The sequence below is a fragment of the Leptosomus discolor genome, chromosome 11, assembly GCF_034619465.1.
Source record: "Leptosomus discolor isolate bLepDis1 chromosome 11, bLepDis1.hap2, whole genome shotgun sequence".
NCBI classification, from domain to species: Eukaryota; Metazoa; Chordata; class Aves; order Leptosomiformes; family Leptosomidae; genus Leptosomus; species Leptosomus discolor.
The window spans coordinates 3,782,485-3,804,556 of NC_141401.1; the positions used below are offsets into that span (position 1 = coordinate 3,782,485).

The following is a 22,072-nucleotide window of genomic DNA, read 5'->3' on the forward strand; positions in this document are numbered from 1 at the left end:
CTTATCTGTTTATGCTTGTACATAGTGTTATATGAGAAAAATACCATGCCTTTTCATATAGAGTAGCCATAATGTATAGTGCCGACTATTTATTGAGACTAAGAGCTGTATTAATAGGGAAAGGCTCTTAAATGTGATTATGCAGCATGACCTTTCTCTGCCAGCCAGACTGAAAATGTACTCTAGGCAGGTAATGGCAGGGTTATAATTCAGCTGGAAGAACTAAGCCATGCTCTTCAAGTTTTCCCTTAATTTGCCTTTTTTTTTTTTTTTTTCTTTTATTCCTGTAGTGGAAACAGCAGCTGCTCTACACAAGAACAGAGGAGGGGGCAGGAGCAGTAAAAGGGGCATTTGCCCACCTAACACTTCGGAATGTGAGTTTGGTGCAATAAATGAAATAAAGAGAGGCCCTTAGGGAGGTCGTGTGAGCATGGCAGCATTCCCAGGTGCTACCCCCTCTTTACAGCTGGACGCCTCGGCCTTGTAGCTGGTGGTGTGATCTCGCATGGCGGCAGTGTGAACTCTGAACGTGCCTCCTCTCCAGGTCAAATCCTGGCACCAAGAAAGCGCCCCTTCCTTCTCCTGCCCCTTCCCCAAGCGCTCTCTGCTCACCCCCTGCACGCGGCGAGGTCCGGGACCGTAATCGCTCTGGAGGTGCAGGGAGGTGGGAACGTGCCCAACGAGAACTCGGGGCAGAGGAGCTCTACCATGGGAGTGTGCTGCTCTGCCTCATCGTTTCCATGCGTGCTGAAGTCGCGTGAAGGTTTCAATTCTGATGACTAACTCCTTTTCTTCAGGGGAAGAAGCCAACGGAGATCTCCTCAGCCCCAACCCTTCTTTTTATTGCCTTTTAACCACGCTAGCTCTGCCTTTTCCTGTAATTCATAGGCCACAGTGGCTTTCCCTTGAATCAGGAGATTTTTACTGCTGATTTGGAGCATGCTGAGAGTAATCCCGTTCCTGCTCGCTTGCCACTTCTCCCTCTCTTGGAAAGGTGTGGCCTTACTTTTTATTTTAGCTTGAACATCTGTTCATGTCCTGTCCTTCAGGACCTGTTGATCGGGCTTGCGGGGAGAGAGGAGAAGCAGAGCTTGATGAGGTCCCTTTTGAAGACGCTTTTGAAAGTGGAGTAAAAGATCCACGTGTGCAGAGTAGCACAGGCTGAGGATAACCCCAGACATCACAGAAAGGGATCAGGGCACCAGTAGTTAGAAATAATGGTGAAGCATTGCAAATCCTTGGAAGTAGAAAGGATGGGGTGGTGGTGGGATTTGCCTGTGTGGAAGGGGTGGAAAGGCCAGTATAGCATAAAAGGTTTTCTTGGTATCAATAGCTGTTTGGGATTATTTTACTAGGGAAGAACTGAGGTGGATCATGGGTCCCGTTCCCTGTCCCCCAGAGGAAGGTCCCAGAAAGACAACTTTGTGCTGGCTTTGTCAGACCAAATGTGGGGCTTCCAGCCGGCCCCAGCAGCCAGGAACAGCCCTGGGTCTGCCTGGTGCCTGTTTGGGGTGGGACCACCTCCACACATGTTGCATGGTCAAACTTTGAGGAGATCTGCATCAACCTCTTTGCCTGGTAGCACACATGAAACTGTTGGGAAACTCCATTGCACCTGAGCTAGTGCTGCATTTGTAACCCTTCCCCAGTGTTTTGCAGCTCTCAGAGTCACCCAGCCTCAGCCTCAGGAGCTCTTCTCATCTTGCCAAGCAACAGCGCTCCTGCCCTTCCCTGGCTTTACCCACCTCTCATCTGTTCCAGCTTGGACTTTTCTTCCTTTCCGTCTCTTTCACCATTTAGTGCTTCTCTTCCTCTTCCCACAAACATACATCTCACTCAATACTTCTGTGTTCTGCCCGTGGGCAACCGAGAGGAGACCTTCTGCTCTTCTTTCCTGTTAATTGCTTGTATTTCTTCTCTAGTTTCTATTGATATTTAATTTTATCTTTGTTTAATACCATAAATCGTGTTGCCACTTCCCTTGTGTTATTTGTTGCTCCCAACATCACAAGAGTTCATCAGTACTGACCTCTGTATAAAGATTGCACCATCACAAGAGCAATAAAACCCACACAAAAGCATTTTTTCCAAGACATATAATCGAGTTTGTTAGATAAGCAGATTGTGATATTACTTGTTAGTTCCCAGAAATGTGACAGTTACTTGCTGTACAAGGATCGTAAAAATCTGTCATGTATGGTCTCTTTGACTTATGATCGTACAGTACTAATTTGGTACAGTGTCCTCTTTTGCACAGTTCTTGCTCAAGAGCAGGCTGCCGTTGTGCCGAGACTTTCTTCTTCTCAGCTTGTTGCGGATGACACCACAATACAAATAAAATTTAAAATGGGAAAGACTGACAATTGGAGATGCGAAAGTGGGTAGGAAATAGAAGAAACCCCTATGACAGGCGGGAGGTCAGTGGGTTGTACTAGGTATGTTTCTTCTGTAAAGACTGGAGAGGTTTTTTCCCTGTACAATGTCAAGCGTTTGGGGCTGCAGTATTTGAAGCTGAAGCACCCTGTAGATGAAATGCACGTGGAGAGTTAGCGTGGACAAAGAAAAAAGAACAGCAAAGAACGGTACAGCTAACATCTTCGCTCTGTTGAGCAGTCATTATAGCCTCTGGATGGAAATAGACTGACCTATTTCGGGTCGGTTTAATTAGCAAGGTGGCAAAAACCGGAGAGCTGCCCGTGCTTTTGCTCCTCCTGGGTCCAGAGCGCATGCTGCATGAATGCATCCACACCAGGCGAAACCAGGGCTGGAGGGCTGCTCCTCTGGCTCTGGATGCACCATGGGCCAAGGCAGGGCAGGTCTGGGGCTTGGGCAACACGGACTCTACCGTGCAGAGATGGGAATGGGGCATTTCTGGCTGTGCAGGCTTGGTGTGAGCCGTGTTGGGTCTCTGCGCGGATGGGTGATGGATTTCTCCCACCGGCCATGGACACCTGGTGCCTGTCCTAGGTCAGGGTACCAGTCTCCCAGTGCCTTCCCATCCTGGTCCGAAGGGCTGGGCTGGAGTCCCAGTGCCAGCTCCTGAGCCGGGATCCTGACCTGGGGTGTCACAGCAGGGTGCTGGGCTGGGGTCCCCGTCCTGGGGTTCTGTCCAGGGTCTTTGTCCCTGTCCTAGGACCTGAGCACCCAAGCTCTCTCGGGCTCCTGCCCCAGCCTCTCAGTCTGGGCTAAGGTTCTGGGGTCCCAGGGTGGGATGCTGGCTCAGGCTCCCGGTTCCCTGCGCGGGGCGCTTGGTCCAGGTGCCGGTCCCTGCCCTGCGGTCCCGCTCCAGGGTGGCCCTTTGGGAGCCGGTCCCCGTCGCGGGGTCACATCCCCGGTCTCGGTCCCCCCTCCCCACCCCAGGGCCCCTGATCCCCCCCCCCCCCCCCGGTGCGCCAGCGCGGCGGTTAGGCGAGGGGGGTCAGGGGCTGCTCGGCGGCCGGGCGGGGCCACGGTCGGCGGGGCAAAGCGCCGCACACGGCGCCTGTGCCGAGGGGGCAGGGCCGGGGAGGCGGGCGCCCCTTTCCCTTCTCCTCCCCTCCCTCCCCTCCGCTTCCCGTCCCTGCCCCTTCCCCCCATGGCGGCGCTGGGCGACACGGCGCGGCTGGCGGCGGCGGCGCAGCGCGGGGCGGCGGCGCTGTGAGGAGCCGCGCTGGGGCCTGCGCGGCGCGGCGCCGGGCGGGCATGGCGGGCCGCGGCCGCCGCGCCTGGCTCAGCGTCCTGCTGGGGCTGGTGCTGGGCTTCGTGCTCGCCTCGCGCCTCGTCCTGCCCCGCGCCTCCGAGCTGGCGGCGGCGGCGCGGCCCCGCCGAGCCCGCCCGCAGGGCTGCCGCCCGCCGCCCGCTGCTGCTGCCGCCGCCGCCGCTGCTGCTGTTCCCCCGCCGCGCCGCCCCGGCCCGCCGGCCCAGAGCTTTCTCTTCGTGGGGGTCATGACGGCGCAGAAGTACCTGCAGAGCCGCGCCGTGGCCGCCCACCGGTGAGCGGGGTGGGGGGTGGCGAGGGGCGGCTGTTCCGCCTGGCTGCTTTCGGTTGGGATGGGGTCGGCTCGGCTGGGTTCGGGTCGGCTCGGCTGGGTTCGCCCACGCTCGGTTCGGTTGGGCTCGGCTCGACTCGGCTCGGTTCGGTTGGGCTCGGCTCGGTTCGGCGGGGCTCGGCTCTCGGCACGGCCGTTTCCCCTGAGGAGCGGCTGAGGTAAAAGCCCGCCGGCGGGAGGTCTCCCTCGGCGGGGCCCTTGCGGCCCGGATCCCCCCGCCGGCCCGGGGCCCTCTTGCCCTTCCCCGGGGCAGGTGTGAACGAGCCAAAGGCTGGGGGGGGTGTCCCTCAGGGCACACTCAGACCCGGGTCTTCTCGCACTAGCCCTGGCGCAGGGTGGGCGGCAACTTGGGGCGCTCTCTGGGCGGCCGGGCTGGGTTGTAGGATGAGGGCAGAGAGGTGCCCCGAGCTCTCTTCCACTGCTTGGACAGGTTGGTGGAGACCTAAGGGGTCGAGCTGGGTCACGTTGACGCTCTCACATGGTCTGGTTGAGCTGGTACCTGGCAGATGGACCAAGTGGTCTTGCCTGACAGACCCAGTGGTCTTGCCTGAGGGTCAGGCGGCCCCTCCATAGCGAGGGGGCACCCACCACTGGTCACTGGGGGAGACTCGGTCATCGAAGCGCTTCCCTCAACGCTCATACCTTGGGCATCCCGCTGGTGCAGTTCTTGGCTGCCGCTTCTGAAGAGAAGCCTGGCAATAATAAAGTTTGGAGACCACTGTAACCCCCTGGATAAGGGAAAAAACCAGACCCCTGCGCTGAGAGTGTGTGCTTGGAAACGAGACTCAGAAAATGCATCTGGGAACAAAGAGTAAAATCGGCCTCCGCTCACCGCAGCAGTCGCTGAGGCTGGTCCAGGTAGCGAAACGGCTCGGATGGGGAAAGTCAGCTTGGGTGAGACGCTCCTCGCTTCGGGCTGGGGAAGCTAGCACAGGAACCGGGGGTCTCTGAGCCGTGTGTTAATTACCTGAGTACACCTATTTTTGGAGCAGGGACAATCTTTGTGCTTTGCACCGCTCGCCGTAGCCTGCGGCATGGTCTCCAGCCGTAGCTGGGTATGGCCACGAGCACCGCGTGGTAACGGGACTTCTGTCCAAAGCCTTGGCAGAGTCAGAATAATCATCTCTCCTGTGAGAGACGTGTCTGTGGCTTTGGAGAAACTCTCCGCTCTGCTGAAATATGCTTATTGCTCCGGCGTTCGTGCCAGCAGGCAGTGCTGGGAGGCTGCGCGGGAAGCCTGCTTGGGAAAATCTGAAAGAGTTAAGAGCTAAAATGTCAGCTCGGGTATACCCCGGCTCCGATTGAGCGCTGCACAGCTAGTGCCGTCAGAGGAGCAGCCAGGAGCTCTGGGGTGGATCTTTCTCTAATAAAACATCCCCTTTAGTCTTGTACTGGAACAAACCCTTCTCCGTCTCCTGCCTGCCTAGGTTGAAAAGTACTTGGCCCTGTTGCCCAGTAAGAACAGGATGGCAAAACTGTGTGTGACGGACTGTCTCCTCCTCCTCCCCCTGCCCAGCTCTGGTTTTGGGAAAGGATAGCTCTCTTTGTATCAGCCTCAAATGCAGTAAAATTGGTTAATTTGGGCCATCTGAAGCATATTGTGCACCAACGATGGTTTTAATGGAAACTTAATTCCTTCTTTCAGCACTAGACCTGTAATTAAGTTACAGAAAGTGCGTGATTGATGCTTTGAAATGGGTGAAAGAATCTGTTTCTTCAGGGTTATGTGTTCTTCACCGTGTGGGACGGAGCATTTTGGATTGCAAATCTTATGAGGCATGTAATTTACATTTACATACAGAAAGGCTGGAGTCGTGTTGGGGCATCAAGTAACAGGTTTTATGGCAGAATAGTGTGTCTAGCATCCATCAGATTTTGCTTCAAGAAAGGGAAATTTATTACAAATTGCCCCAGAGATGGGTGTTAGTTGTGGAGCATTTCACTTCGCTGGTGTGGGGAGGATTCTCGTCCTTGGCTTTGCCCGTGCTTGCTGAACAGTCCCGTGCTGTGGGAGCGCTGGGTTTACAGAACCAGATCTGCAACATCTGCTCACACACAAAAATGGCTAAAGACACAACTTAGCAAATGTAGCTAATGGAATCGGGCTCCTTCAGCCCTCAGAAGGAGAGCTGAGCATCGCTTTTTACTGCGCTGCTATTTTGGTTTAACCTCTAGAGATGATGCCCGCTCTCGGAAGGGATGAATAAAAAGACCTCTTAACGTTGCGGTAGGGCTAAATGCTTTTTTCTCACCTCCGTTGTTAAAAGAAAGGAGCTGATGTCCTGGTGACAGGAAGACATCTTCGGGGGAAGGTGGGGAGGAGGGAAGAGGAAGACAAACCTGAAATCTTAAATGGCTTTTGATTGCCATGAAGTACTCAGGCAGACAATTGCTGGGATTACTACATTGACAAAGCATCCTGGTGAGCTGAATCGCTGGCACAGCGAGTGAAATGGGAAGCTGCTAGCAAGGCATTCCCGGGGTGGCAGCGTGTGCAGAGCCTTGATACCACGCTAGCCAGAGCGCTGAAAGGAATTAGGGATTCAGAGGCTGAATACCTCCAAATTGCTGTGGCTCAAAGGCTATTTACAGACACAGCTAAAAGGGACCGGAGCGGAAAGCATTTGCTGATCCTTGCTGCTGTGAATCCAGATAGGGTCTAACAAGAGGGGAAGCAATCCACTTCCTGAACATCAATCATGAGCAAAATGACCACTGCAAGGCAAAACGGGCCTGCTGGATTTTTCAGGAGACGCCGGCTCTTTGAAACAGTCGTGCTTTTGTACTCTGCGAGGCGGAGAATAAGCTTTAGATCTACAGGTTTTCGGAGGGAAGATTTGTAGCTTCAGCAGTTATTGCGTCTGACAGCCAGGTTAGCAGAGCTTCCCTTCCAGGAGGGCGGTGGAGTGTAGCAGCAGAAACTGCGGGGTCACATCAAAGGACAAGAAATAGTCAGGAAAAGAGCCGTGCAGGAAGGAGTTAAGGTATGGCTGGGGTGCAGGGAAAGTGCAACAATATGTGCTAATGGTTTTGAGGGGAGTTGTCCTAAAAGAGCTGCAGGAAGGAGAGGATGGGAATAAGCAATCTCCCAGAAGATTTAAGTCTGCTGTCTCAGAAACAGAAATATCAGGCAGTTAACCCTTTTCTTTTTTTTTCCTTTCTTTGCGTAGCAACTAGATTTCCTGGGAAACGTGGCAGGAGACTAGTGTGAATGCAGTTAATGGCGAGATGTCAGAGATTGTTCCTTTGGCAGTTATCTCTGCAGGAACACAGCCGCAGTACTTCCCAGTTTGGGACAGTCCCCACAGCACCCTGAAGCGCTACGAGGCCGCACGTACGAGGACCTCAAGCGATGCTGGGGCTGGTGCTAAGCCTTCCCGCTCCCGCAGCAGAAGGGTGCCCTTCGGGAGGCTCCATTTCAAACGTGGTGCCACACTGTTCATGGTGGCTTATAGGAAACAGACTGCACTGGAATCTAAATACCTGAGTGCCTGGAAAAGCTTAAGTGAAAGGCAGCCAGAAGGATTTGGGGTCTAAAGGAGTTTGTATTATCTGTCTAAGGCTGCGCTAGCTGCTGCAGAAGTGTAATGCAAAACACATTTTTGTGCTTCTTTTAAATTCAGAGCCTGGGCTGAGGCTGTTGGGTGATCGTGGGTTTTGGTGCTTTCTACTTGCTAGTGAGGTAATAGAATGGATTGTGGAGCGTGCACTCTTGCCTCTTGGGAGGAGGTGAAGTGACTTTGAACATCGTGACAGCACAATACATGTTTTGCTTAATGTGTATGTCATACTGCAGTATTGCAATAGTGAGAACTCGGGTGTGTCCTGCTCTTGTATCCTCTAGGAGAAGTATGACATACTTGGGCTTTCCAAGCAGTTACCTAAAATTTGCAAGAATGTTTAAGGAACAATATTAAAAAAAATACAGTGAGAGCAACTGCATTGATGCAGATACAGGATAAGGGTAAGGAGATAAGGGGAGATAAGGAGATATGAAGTCACCTACATACCCCAAAATAGCCATATGGCCCAGACCTCTGGGACACTTGGGCTGTGATCTTAGTCTGACCCACTGAGTATCGGTGTGCCTACGGATGATGGATCCATTTCTGTCCCTGTTTCCACAAGAAAGGGGGATGGATATCCATGGGCAGGAAACTGGCATCACTTTAAATTGGAGGAGTTTAATTGAGCTGTGGAAACTGCTTGGGTTCTCCGTTGAAGCTAGATATCAAGCTGTCCTGCAAAAATTTGAAAGGAACTCTCCCTCAAAATCTGAATTCTGTGTTGCAGATCTGACAGGATCTTTTAAACCTGTCTGGAAATTTTTTAAAAAAACAGCTTGTTTTTCTGGCCTGTCGTGATGGTCATCTGCAGTACCACGTGCAGGAGCAGTGGGCTGGTTTCCGGGCTCAGTTCTCCTGTCTGAGCTGTGGTTCATGGCTTCCCCTGTAGCAAGCGTTGCTGGAAAGATGGGACCTTGAAGAACAGTTACGCAAAACTAGCCCTAGTTCAACATGAAATTTAGCTGAACCTTGTAGTCAAGAACAGCCTTTTAGGTCCGTTACCTTGCAGAGTTCTTCACAAATTATTATTTTCTTCAGCATAATTCTGCAAGGTGACTGTCTCTCAAAACTTCAAGGGGTTTCTCTGATCTCCTCTAAGGAGGTTCCCGAGCTGCAGTCAAAAAAACAAATATGTTTTTTGTAATCGTCTCCAGTTTGGGTCTCTACAAAGGGAGGACTGTCTGCATAACACCACTGACTATGCTTCTGCTGAGTCTGCAGAGCTGATGACAAAGCAAGGTAATACAAATAAATAATAAACACTGGAAACTGAAGAGAGAACATTCCAGATCTGTGCTCCTCCTGCTCAAAGCTATGCTTTTTAAACTTCTTAAATGAAGAAATTACTTATGACAACATTTGGTGACTATAGTAGTGGTCAATTTTTAGCAAGTACTGGGATTTTTTAGCACAGTTTTCTGTGTTACATGAATACCTGTACCAGCTGTCACAAAATCTTTGCACCCAGTTTGCTTGTGGCTCGCTCAGATTAGGGTATGCATAGGCTACCTAGTGAGCAAAACCACTTAAGGGATGGCAAAACGAACTTGGTAGCCACCAATACTGGAGCAGTTCTAATGTCCTCTGCTAAGAGGTTTCTTCTAAGGAAGCGTTACCTAGTTCTTCTGTGTTCATGTTTGTTTAAATTGCACTTGGATTCCCTTGTCAATGCTAGCTTCTACCTTGTTGGAGTTATGTGCCCTGAGAGAAACCAGGTCGCACGCTGTCACGCGTGTTTTCAGCGCTGCTCCTGGGGAAGGTAATGGAGAGCCTTGCCGTCCTAGTTCGTGCCCATCCTCCTGTTTAACCGAGCAGATTCAGATTACACGGAGGAGATAAGGTTGGGATCTGTCAGAGCAGTTTAGTTGCGGGGTTTTTAAATGACCAGTTCAGTACCCGTATCAGTTGTGTTCAGAACCTGATACTTCTCTCTGGACAGAGTCAGAATGGTCTTAAGCTGGCTGAGGCCACCAGCGATCACGGCAGTGGAGGTGGTCTCTGCAGGTGTACATACAGGAGTCTGGTGACAGAAATGTTGTGACCACATTTCCTTTAAACAGCTGAGGGTGACAGGGAGCCCTTCTGGAGGGAAGGAGGGCGTCAAGTTTCGCTAGAAATCTTTTCCGTTGTTTTTTTTTACTGTTAAATATACAATTCGTTTGCAGATACAATCTGCAAGTCTTACATTAGAGAACCCTTGACCAGGAAGGCAGTGTCAGCTGGTGGGAGTGGGTGCTGGTGGGGCCACAGAAGTAGGAAGGTGTTGAGACAAGAGCTCTGTGCCTAAGGAGCTGAAGGGGTCAGGTTGCTGGCCATAACCTGAGAGCAGACGCAGTAAACTGGACTGGAGGTGGGAGGATGGGCAAGAAACGTAGCTGTTAACAGAGCCAGTTATCTGCAGAATCGCGTGTGATTGAGCCAGGTCTGATTCTTTCCAATATTGGATAAAAAAGTTGAAAGTAGCTTTGATCAGAATTCACCCCTGCATTTTTACCAGTCCTTAGTTCTGCTGATAGCTGGGGTCAGAAGAAGGTACTTAAAGTTCAGCTTGCAATCTGTGGTTTGGCTTCTTTGGCTGAGTGCAACAACGTGTTTCCTGAGCAAACTGTTCTTTCTGTATTCTCTCCTCAAAAAAGGGCTGCATCGAGCAGCGAGCTGTGGCTTAGACATAAGGAGCAGCACATGGTGACTCCCATTGTTTCAGCCTCTGCTGAGCAGCGCTCGCGTTGCCACAGACACTCAGGCAGTTTTTCTGTGTGGGAGCATATTTCATCCTGAGTTTGAACAAATGCTCAAAGCCGCAGTCGCAAATCGCACGGCAAGTTGTCTCGTCCTCGCGTTGTCGCAGGAAATGAGCAAAGGCTTAGTCAGGCTGTGCTGGGGCATGGTCAACATGGGATCCCAAGGCTGAAGTAACGTTGTGGTGCTGACCCGAGCCGCACACTGATCCTTGAGGTCTGGTTATCGTTAGGGCATGGTCTTTCTGTGTGCGTTGTGCCCCCCCCCCCCCCCCCCGTGTATGCAGGAATATGTCTCTGGTTTACTCCTGGTTTAGTATGAAGGTTAAAGATGTCCCGGATCCATGAAAAGGTGGGGTCAAACTGGCTTTGAGCTGAGGGGTTTAATGCAATATGAGGACTGGGCGTCAAACGTGCCAGGGTTTATGGGTGTACGTGCATTTTGTTCATTCTCCATTGACTAGGAGCTCTTCTCTTGACAATGCTTAGGGGAATCCTGAGGTGAGGGTACCTGGTTGAAAAGCAGGGAGTAAATTTAAACCGGGAACCAACAGAAGGGGTGGTGATGTAAAGAAAAAAAAGGGTTGCAGACTGCTCCTCAAGAGTCCAGGAAGGAGCTAAAGCTTAGAGTAATAGAAGACATCCTGTGTTGTCCATAGTTTGTGGTCATTACAAAGGCAGATCTTTCAGGGTGTCAAGAGCAAGTCTGAAAATTCATTGTTTGCTTTTGAATAAAAAAAGTCAATAAACAGAAATTTCCCTAAGACTTTAGCTTATAACTTCACCTGGTGATTGTCTGGGAGGTGTCCTTGGTCCACCTGAAGCTGAACTGGTCACAGTGCATGAGCTGAGCTGTATTTAGACCAGATGATTTGTATGTGGAGTGTGGGTGTCAGAAGATAAACAGCAGAACTTCCTTAATAGTTAGTGAAAGTTCAAGATATGAGCACGTCGTTTTAAAATGGGCAGTTTTTAATGCCTTAACAGAATGTGACATTATAACCACTAGTACCGTGCATTGATTGCATCACTGATGACTGAAGGCCTTGTCACCTCTGTTGTGAAGTCAACAGGAATGTTTCCATTGGCTGTGCTCTTCTGGGAAGCTGGGATCTAAAGTTTTCCCATGAAACACTACCCATGGCAGTAAGAATTCCACAAGGCAAAGCTTTTAAAGTAATTGGGCGATATTCGTTGTACAAAGGTGAATTAGTGTGTAATTGTTAAGGTGTTGACTTAGTTGGTACTAGTTAAATACCTTTGCATTTCCTAGTGGAACTTAAGGAATAATTCTTCTGCAATATTTTTACATTTCAGACTTTGTATGGTAGCTAATTCTGGAGAATTCAAATTTCAGATGGTCTGTACTGCGCAAAATCTGCTCTGCTTTTGGCAAGAAACCTATGTTGAGAGGCATCTGCTGAAAGTGACAGTGATGCATTAAGGGAATACTCTGTCCTTTACCTTGAGAGTGTTTTCACATTCAGCTTTGAATGTAGGCTATGTTCTGAGCATAATCACCAAACATAATTGGAAAATATTCTCCCCCTGTACAAAAAGGGGCAAAACCTGTTGGATTACCAAGGAAGATAGTTTTCTGTGAAGGATACATGAAGTCTGCTTTTTCCCAGGTATAATTTGAGAAAGTGGTACTGAAAGCTTAAAAGTCCTACTTTTTAGGGCAAGGCTGTAAGAGTTACACGATTGAAAATCCTCCCTGGAGGAGGTTAAGTGTTCTGCAGTCTGCCTTGAGGAATCATCCTACGTCTCTTCCTGCAATATAAGTGACCCAGTTTGCCCACGCAGATGGGTTGGATTTGGCAGAGAGGAGCACGGAAGGTGTGGAGCAGATGTGGTTGCTGTGCTGCTTCGCACAGAAAAGGCTCCTCTTTTGTGATGTTCCTCTCTACTGAAATCTGGTCTGAACTGCGTGGAAAGCTCCTGGGGGCGCGGGTGTTGGTAACACCAGGTCATCTGTTGGGATTACGTGTTTTGCATGGGTCTCTTAGGACTACTTTTCTGTTAGTCCTTTGCTGGTATGGGCAGACCCATTTGAGGTTACTGTTGCTACCTCTCTGCTTCTCCGGCTGTTGCAAACAGGCAGGAGGAGCGTTTTACTTCTGTCAAAGCCCTACATGCTTCTCCACATAGCATCTGGAGAAGTTGCTGTTTGGTTGGTTTCCCACAGGATACTGATTCCTCCCAAATTCGTGTGAAATTTGTATTTATTTACTCTCTGGAACTCAGTACTTCTGAATGCACATTTGAGCTTTTGTGGGGCTTAGAGGGAATGGAAGGTGGGTATGATGCTGAATAACTTGCAGGGAAGCTTTGGAAGCATTAAATCCAGTTGTATGTGAATTGTTTGCCCATCTCGGCTCCCTTGGCTTCGCTCTGTATCTTCTGACAAATAGCTGTTAGACCAATACTGAGCGTCCTTAAGAAATTCTGCCTGCCACTAGTGAACTACTTCTATTGCGTTATTTTTCTACCAGAGATGCAGGAATGATATTTGGATGCTTGTCATGTCAGAATTTTTCATGTGTTATACCAGTTGCTCAGTGTGCCATGTGAATGTCCTCATTTGCATGGAAAAAAGTAACCCTTCAAGGCGTTTAAAAAGAAAATTTGTAAAGCAGATGAGGTGTAGTTCCTTTGAGTGGACTCTGCTAGTGCTCTCTGCCCGTCTTGGTTTGCATACTTAATTGGTCCTTATTGTCTTTTTCAATCTAGAACGTGGTCCAAAACCATTCCTGGCAAGGTTGAATTCTTCTCCAGCGAGGGTTCGGACACCTCTATTCCCATCCCCATCGTGCCGCTTCCAGGTGTAGATGACTCTTACCCACCCCAGAAGAAATCTTTCATGATGCTCAAATACATGCATGACCACTACTTGGACAAATACGAATGGTTTATGAGAGCTGACGATGACGTTTACATCAAAGGGGACAAACTGGAGAACTTCCTCAGGAGTTTGAACAGCAGCGAGCCCCTCTTTCTTGGGCAGACTGGGCTCGGCACCACAGAGGAGATGGGGAAGCTGGCGCTGGAACCAGGCGAGAACTTCTGCATGGGGGGACCAGGAGTGATCATGAGCCGGGAAGTCCTGCGGAGAATGGTGCCCCACATTGGCGAGTGCCTGCGAGAGATGTACACCACCCACGAGGACGTGGAAGTGGGAAGATGCGTACGGAGGTTTGCGGGAGTGCAGTGTGTGTGGTCCTATGAGGTAAGGACAAGGGCGTGGAGAACGAGGTGTGTGGTTTGAGGGAGATAGAGGAGAGGGAGGGAGAGGCTGGCAGCAGGGGATTGCTGTTGTACGGCACAGCAGCTCCTCCAGAGCTCACCTCCCTTTGCAACTTGACCGTCCAACTGTACAGTTTCTGCGCTCTTTGTTTCCTACAAGTGCCACCCTGGGAAAGACCTACGCAAATATGGAAGTGCAACAGTAAGAAGGGAAATGGAGCTTGACACTGGGCACGTTGGGGTAGGGGGAGGAACATTCATCATTCATAACGGATATGTTTATTTAGAGAGAAAGGGAGTAACCTTAAATCAAAATGGCCACGAGTCCCTGCAGTCTTGACTGTCCGAGCCTCTTTAATCTTCTTTAGCTGGGTATGAAATGGTGTCAGTGTGGAAAACAGATGATACCTTTACTGTGTTTCTTACTGCAGTTGAAGTGTGCAAGGCTGACAGGTGTTTGCCATGACGGTGACAGTTTTTTTTTCCCCGAACTACAGCCGTGGCAGAGATGTCTCACAGTGGCTGGCACTGTCACCCTGCGCACTGAGCTGCTTCCCAGCCTGCCAGCAGCCCAAGCTGCTGGCAGCCCCATCCTGCAGACGCCTGCTCAGCAGGTCCTTGACGTCAGCAGAGACAAGCCACCAAACTTACACCGAACCTCAGGGTCTGCCCACGCTGGTGTGGCTGCGAATTTGGCATCTTGGGAGAAAAAAAAAAGAATGAGAGAGTCCCCAGCCTGCTTGTGGCAGAGTTTCCTGCTGCTCTTCCTGCTGGATGGCGGGGGCTGGTGGCTGCTCCCAGGGGTGAGGGGGGCTTCTGCCTGGTGCGCTGGGCTCTTTGAAGTGAGTCCTGGGTGTTTACAGACTGTCTGATCGAAAACAGCTGGTGCTCTTGAGCTGCAGTTTCTCCTCCAGTACCAGGGAAAATGCTGGTGGGTCTGTCTTAGAAATAAGGGACAAGTTGAGAGCAGAAGAGAGTGTGAAGAGTTTGTCTTTTACGCAGACATTTATGACTTGTACACAACTATCGCTTTGTCCTTTCATGAGATGTGGTAAAGAGGGGGATTCTTCTGCCTGTGTGACAGAGGAAGTGTGGTCACAGGTGACAACAGATCCTGCTGCTGACCTGCTCTTTCACTGGCAAAGGCTTGTGTTAAGCTTCTGACACTGAATTTCTGCCCCCAAAAGCTGTTGCTTCGTTTCAGTTCACAGTTCAGTGACGGGAAAACCTCTGAGGAAGGGGAAGGAGGATTTTGGGTGCAGTAATTAAGTCGTATCTTTTGTGCATAAAGACTTTCTGGACTAACATTGGCTCTCCGTGTTCCCTGCTTACAGACCTGGAACTAGTTTATGTATTGCCAGCGTCGTGGTTAGCCGTTCATAAGGAGTCAGTAACTTTTTCCACAGTGTTTAGCAGCATAAAATTTTTACTCTAGAGATTCTGAGTTGAAGTAACTTCTGATATGAATGCCTATAGCATGTGGCATTTGGTAACTTAGTGAAGGTCAGCATTTTAGTCCTACTGAAATTGTCAAAGACCTCCTAAATTCATTGTGATCAAATTTTGGCTTGAAATAGCTAACAGTAGCACACAACTGCACTAGGAATGCTATCTGACAGAATTAGATTGGGCTTTTCTCAAAATCAGTTTTGTTTGATCAGCTTCCGTTAAATTATTTGTAGCACTGGATGCTCCCAAGTGCCATGAATTGCTTAAAATTGGTTTGTGTGAAGTGTATAAACGATAAGATGTTCAGAAGTAACCCATGAGTGTGAGATGTTAAGGTTCAGCTGTTTGGGAGAGAGGGAAGAGTTTCGGTGATGAAAGCCCGCTGCTTCTGCGAGGAATAGGTCCACTCTCATTTAGTGGAGGCTTTTCAATTTAAAAACCTGCCATCTTTTCCTTTTTTTGATCTGGTCTTCTCATTGCCCAGACAACTAGATTAAATGTGCCTGGTATTTTATTTAAGATAAAGCAATAGCTGTGTGAAATAACACAGCTGTCGTAACAGCTGCGTTAGGAAAGCCTGGTGTAAAAGCGCCGTTTTCCATGTCTTGTATGTTCATGAACATCAAGTAACAGGCCACTGTAAGTGAATTGCAAAGTGTTGTATTTCAGTGAGCTTGTGACAGCAAAAAGTTTATCTGTGCCTACTCTGCTGGGACACAGCCACCGCATTCTTCACAATTCCTGTCGAAAGGGAAGCAGTGACAGCATGAGGCTCGGCGAACAAAGCGGCGTTGGCCTCAGAAAACCCAAACCTCAAACTTCTCCTTCGCTTCCTGTCCTTCCTATTCTGGCGAGTCTCAAGTGGCAGCACAAACGAGGAGCTCAGGTCTTTGCAGTCACCCCCGGCTCTTTGGTTTTTGTTTTTAGCATCTCCGACATGGAATGCCCTGCCGGACCTTAGTGTGAGTGGGTTTTTTTTTTTTCCCCTTGCACTGTTCTTGCAGTGGGCTCTGTGCCCAGAGTTGTTTTACTCATCTCCATGACTGTCACTGCCCCCTTTCTCTGATTTTAGGATCCCACAATGTCTTTACTGTGCTGCTCATCTTCCCTGGCTCTGGCTCTGGTGGTGTGCCCAAATACGTCTCCAGGCCTGGCTCTGTGTTTTTTTTTTCTGCTCACAGCAGTCTGTCTCAAAACCCTTTTTTTTCCCCCCTTCCTGTGTTTCTGTCACTTTGCTGCTCTCTGCGGTGCCTCTTAGACCACTTCATTAGTGGCACCGGTTATTGCCCGGTTCAAGACTTGTAAAGATTTGTCCACGCTCTTCCTGCCGTCAGTAGCTTTTCAGCAAATACAGGAAAGGAATTGACACCACGGTTCTTTGGGCTTCCTGTTTCACCTCACCCAAGAAAAAAGGCAGCAACAGTATGGGCAAGCTGGAGGAGAAGTGAAGCTCCCTGGGCTCTGGGGAGCTTCAGCTGACGCACCCAGGCCGCTGCTTTAGGAGCAGTTTGCAGCCCATGATGGATTTTAGGCTCCTGTGACCAGGCTTGCAGCTATTGCCTTGCTTGACACAGGTCGAGTGAGTCACAGATGAGACATGCCTCTTAAAATGCAAGTTCTTTATGGCAAGGATTATCATCATTGTAAAAACAAAACGGAGACTGTTACTGCTATTTGACAAATAGCTGTAAAACTCAGCCCTCTATAGGGTGGAGCAGCCAAAGCTATGATTTTTATGCAGCAAATTGGAAGAAAAAAATAATGAAAAGAATGGAGCTGTGAAATGTCTGAAGCGTACAGATGGGAGCTTGACAGTTTATGAAGCGATATAGAGCGCAGCCCTTCCTCTTGGAGGAGGACAAAAGGCTTGTCCTGAACTTTGCTAGGAAGTGATCCTGCATTTCTAGTGAATAGTGGTATTTTGAACTTCTGGCATGCTGCTGAGTGTTTTTCTCAGAAAAAGTTTGTATATTTAAGTGTCCTTCCTTATCTTGTTTCCTCCTGCCAGTAGTTCTTCTAGTTCATCTTGCGTGGATCGCAGAGACATGCTAATTTTGTGTTCTCGTGTGCTGCCATGCTTGGTCTTGGCTGGTCAGCCCGAGAGCAGGTTTCAGCTTTGATGACAAGCTCTCTCATTTGTGATTTAAGTGATCCCGATGTACCGTTGATCTCAGTTTTCACTTTGAGTCTAATGTTTCCTTTAAATGCATCTGAATTACGAAGCCATCGCTCTGTAGCTTAGTGTTGTTCCAGCCTTGTTTCATAGCTGCTGCTGCTGAGTATTGTTCTAATTTGTGATTAATATCCTCGCCTTAATTGCTCTGGTAACTTTAATACAAGCTCTTTGTAGCTGCTAGAAATCAAGGCAGTGCTGATAAATCTCCCATTAATTTCTTCAGCAATAAAACCCCTCTGACACACATTGCTTTCAGGTGATACTGACCACTTTGTGTCCTACAGCGCAGTGGAAACATCTGGATTCAACAGAGCATCTTATGCTACATCTACCTGCTGGTGCAAGTGCCCAGATGTTTTGTCTGGTTTTCCTTCTGTTCTGAGTGAGGTAGTGGGAGAAATTAGGTAAGAAGCAGCACGTGTGTCTGTGGGGAGGCGGCAGTGCTTTCCTTAAAACTACAACGAGTAGTCTTAAGCGTCCTGAAGTGAGACAGGATTTTTAATAATATACATGGAAAAGAAGCTATGACAAAGGGAGTGATCCCATCGGGAAACATGAGCATCAAGGAAGGGTAGGTCCAACCTTTTGGGTGTTGGTGAGGGAAAAAGTAGGGCAGTGGTGACTAGAGGTAGCGGGGGGCTTCTGGGAGAAGGGGGATTTGAGTGAACGTTTTGTGTGGTCTTTCATCTGGAGTAATTGAAGATAATTGCTACTCTGAAATTTCACTGAAGTTAGGAAAGCCCTTGAAGTGCACGTTATATCTGCCAAGTACATTGGCAGTGCCAGAACATACTGTTTCTGGAATGGACTCTCCCATGGGCAAAACTGAAGTTTATGTGTTTCTGTAAGATAGCCAGAAGTCAAGAAAAGATGAAAATCCTGCAGCGATTGATCAGAACTGAAAGGCTGGGGACAGATGCAACTGTTAACCGCTAACCTTCAGTTCCCTTGCTTTATCCTCTGAGAAAGAACCTTCCTTCGTTAACAAAAAGGAGATTCAGGCTGTTTGTAGCTGGCTAACGTATGGCGCACAGCACACAGCGACTTCAGCAGCAAAGCTGAACATCTTGGAGCAGGGCAGGATGGGCTCTGTGAGAAGGTGCTTTGGGCACAGGGTGCTCGGAAGCACCTCAGCTCACCGCAGTCTGTGGGGGTCAGTGGGATTGGACTGTGATGTTTGGTCGCTCTTGCTCTGGGAACCCTTGCCTTGGACTCCAGGCAGCAGCTGTAAGACTCTACTTGTCTTTGTGGTGGGAGCATCCAGCAGCACTTCTGAAATCAGATGCTCTCATACATATATATTGTCCCGGCTTCAAAGCTTGTATGGTTTTTTTTTTGAAGACAGAGCACAGGAACTGGAACCAGGTTGCTGGATGAGGCTTTGAGCAACCTGGTCTAGTGGAAGGTGTCCCTGCCCATGGCAGGGGGGTTGGAACTAGATGATCTTTGAGGTCCTTTCCAACCCAAACCATTCTGTGATTCTACGATTCTATGAACTTGGCAAACCCTGGCAGCAGCAGATGCCTTATCTCACCCTGTGTGTAGCTCACTGCATCCCTTCATCCAGGAAATGTGTGATACAAATGGCACGGGGGTGTGTGAGAGGGAGGGTAGAAGCATGCCCAGTGTTTTAGGGTGGATGTTTATAAATCATCTTTTCTTAAGCACCAAGTTTTATCTTTGAAACACTTCAGAAATGTCTTTTTGGCTTCAGAGTAAGTTGGAAGTGGGCAGCCATCCATTCTGGGGATGGATGGAGATTGAGCTTCATGAAGGTAATGAGGAATGGCATTTTGTCAGAGGAGAGACAGGTAAGACTAGAGAAGGGCATTATCTGGGCAGGGAAGGTGATGCATGGGGCTCAGTGTGAGACTGTGACAGGGAGTCTGTGATGACCGTAGGGGAGGCACTGTGGTATGACCACTGTCGTCTAATTTTAGTAGCAGTGTTTGCTGAGGAGGAGGGCAGAGAGGTCAAAGGAGAGAGTAAAGGCAGCAGTTTGGGTTTGTGAAACCAAGGTGTGGGTTGGGAGGGACTGGAATAGGAGACGGATCTCAGATCTGCACCCAAGTCCTGACCTAGGTCTTTCACTTCAGAAAATAATTAAATATTGGAGAACCAAATATTTCGAAGGGGGAAAACTTGACATCACCAAGTCTTTTCTTAACTGAGGTTGGCAAAAGTTTTCTCATTTGTTGTAGAAATCAAGAACCACTTTGTATATAGCGTTGAGCGCTGTACCAGAGTTACTCGAGTCTGGATCTCGCTGGCTTTCTGCTGGCCATCATTTTAAAAGAGAAGACTCTGTGATTCATGCTTACATGTACATGCCTTTTCAGGCTATAGAGACTGTTTGAGACTGACCTAGTTTTTGTGAGCGCATGGTTAATCTGTCCCTAGTTAGCTGAATGACTTGATCTAATGCCTAAGCTGAGGGTTGCTGAAATGGGGACTTCGGTGGTGTCGTGCAGACTCTAAGGAAGCTTCAGCCATGAATCCAGCAAACCGAAGTATTGCTTTTTTTTTTCTCATTATTGTCGTCTTGAATTGCAGAGGTTCAGATAGAAATTAGGATCTGTGCAGCCTGTTGAGTTTAGGGAGCCATCAGGATTAGTTATTATCTTGAGGACAAGTCAGGAAAGGCTAATCCTTCATTGCATGACAGGACAAAGAACTCTAATAAAATAGCTGATCATCCCAGTTTCTTAATTAAGGCACACAGAAGATACTTGAGGATTTGAGTTTGTTCTGTTGAGCAGCAATGGGGATAGGCAGAGGGAGGTAAGTCTGAGACCAGAAGCTTTCTAATGTATTTTTCTCTTCTGAACTGATGGGAAATCTACCTTTTGCAGGGTAGATTCTTGCTTTATGGCTTGCTGGGTCTGCGAGGCTCAGTACTTGGAGGAAATGACGTGCTGTGATCAGAGCTGCACCCTGCACCGCCTCTTGCAGGTGAAGCCCACCTGACTGGAGACCTTGGAGGGACATGGTTAAATTCCAAACCTAATCAATATAAAACCTGGTGATACCTCTGTTAGTCAGTTATCTCACATGGATCAATTATGTCTGACCAAACTTTATGTTTGCGAGTTCCCTTTTGCGTTTTATTTAGGGCTTATCTCTGTGTATAAAAGGTGAGGGTGGGGGAATAAACCACTTCATGGCTACCTCTGTATAAACAGAATCTGTGAAATGTCCCATGTGACTAGACAGTAAAAAAAAAAAAATAAATTCTTTCTTAGCTGAATGGGACACGAAGTGTCTTCATCTGGGGCTCTCAGTATGGAAGTTTTTAGCTGATCTGTTAAGTAGAGAGTAACTGTGACCTGAACGTTTTGGGGTGGTGGTGGTAGCGTTGTTAATTATGTAAATTTCTAGAGAATATTTGCTTTTCTCCCCTCGATCTATTAAAGCCAAGTTCTGTGCACAGCTCAAAGTGCCAGCAGTGTGGAGGTGTCAAGAGCCTGTAAGCATGGGAGAGAAAAGCCAGACTTGTTTGGTGATGGGAAATAGAAATGAAGTGCTGATGTGGGGAAGGGGCTTAATATAAACTAGCTGAGGTCACCAAAGGGATGGTAGAAACGCATTCAGCTCAAATGCTTTCAGTGCTAGCTGTGTGATACTTGGAGTATGGTGTTTTGAGAAATATTTGGGGTTTTTAAGTAAAACAACTGAATTATTATAGAGAAGAAACAAAAGGTGGCTCTTTTAAATGGGTGGATATGATGGGTTTTGATGTAATAAATTTTTGTTACTTTTATAAAAACAATTTAGTGTAAAACATTTTCTTTTGGACTTTGAATGAATGAACACAGATAATGAGTTGTTTTAGACAGTGGTCAGAGCCAGTCGTATCTGTGTGTAGCACTAACCGGCTGCAAAAGCTTTTCTTGATGCTTTTGGAGGAAATAGCACAAAGCAGGCTAACTCTGCCTTGACACAGCACTGAGCAGCTTCTCCCTGAGCATGTCCCTGTTCTCTGGGCTGATGGGGTACTTGGGCACTCTCTGAGGATGTGTTTGTGATCTCTACAATTATATTTTGCCAGTTCACCGTTTTTGCAGTCACTGGTCTGCTGCTGGTGTTGGGAGATAAATTGAAAAGAGCTGTTAACACCAGGTGACTCCTCACCTCAGCCCAGGAACTGCCAATTCCTCTTTTGCCTCCCAGTTGCCTGCTTCTAAAGTCATTGTCCTCGATGGACTTTGCGGTCCCCAGTGCTGACAAGGCAAGAGAGGGTATTCAGTGTGCTGCCATGTTTCTTTTTTTATAGCTTGCAACTGCGATTACTAGTGAGAACTGCGTATCTGGAGTCTTCCCAAGTGGACTTCACATATGTCAGTAAGGAGCCGGGCTTTTTAGCCTGTGGTGGGAGAACCATTGGTTCGTGGATGAACAGGGAAGATGCAAGATGACAACCTGCAACGCCTAGTCCTTGCAGCAGGCAGGTAGCAGTTTAACTCGATGCTCTGTGCTGTTGTCTGATGGCTCTGCGGATGGTGTGAGTATTAATCTGACTGCACGGAGGATTAATTGTCCAGGATTTGTCTAACCTCATTTCCTGTAGGCACTTCCTGGCTGAAGAGCTGCTGCTGCTGTTTTGTGTTCTAAAACCATCTGATTTGGAGCAGAGAACTTAGTTCTACTTTGCTGGACTGTTGCACTATCTTTAATTGATCCTTAAAATGATTAAAACCTTTTAGCACTAATTTCCTGTGTTAAAAGCTTATCTGGACTCCTGGCGGTGTGAACTTTCATGGTTATCAGCTGGAGACCTCTTAAAATCTTGCCAGAAATCCTGATTGCCTGAAGGGTGGGGATTATCTTCCTGCATGCCTAGACCAAAATGACCTTTATGTGTCACAAAGA

At 48.6% G+C, this 22,072-nt stretch overlaps 1 protein-coding gene across 1 annotated transcript in view; it reads left to right on the forward strand.

Moving 5' to 3' along the window:
- The first annotated feature begins 3,681 nt into the window (after nucleotides 1-3,681).
- The window catches only part of CHSY1 (chondroitin sulfate synthase 1), a 76,302-nt gene continuing 57,911 nt past the window's right edge, over nucleotides 3,682-22,072 (forward strand). Inside the window, exons 1-2 of the mRNA XM_086471651.1 lie at nucleotides 3,682-3,971; nucleotides 13,066-13,561. Coding sequence (XP_086327777.1) covers nucleotides 3,682-3,971; nucleotides 13,066-13,561 — 786 coding nt within the window. The remainder of the gene's footprint in view (nucleotides 3,972-13,065; nucleotides 13,562-22,072) is intronic.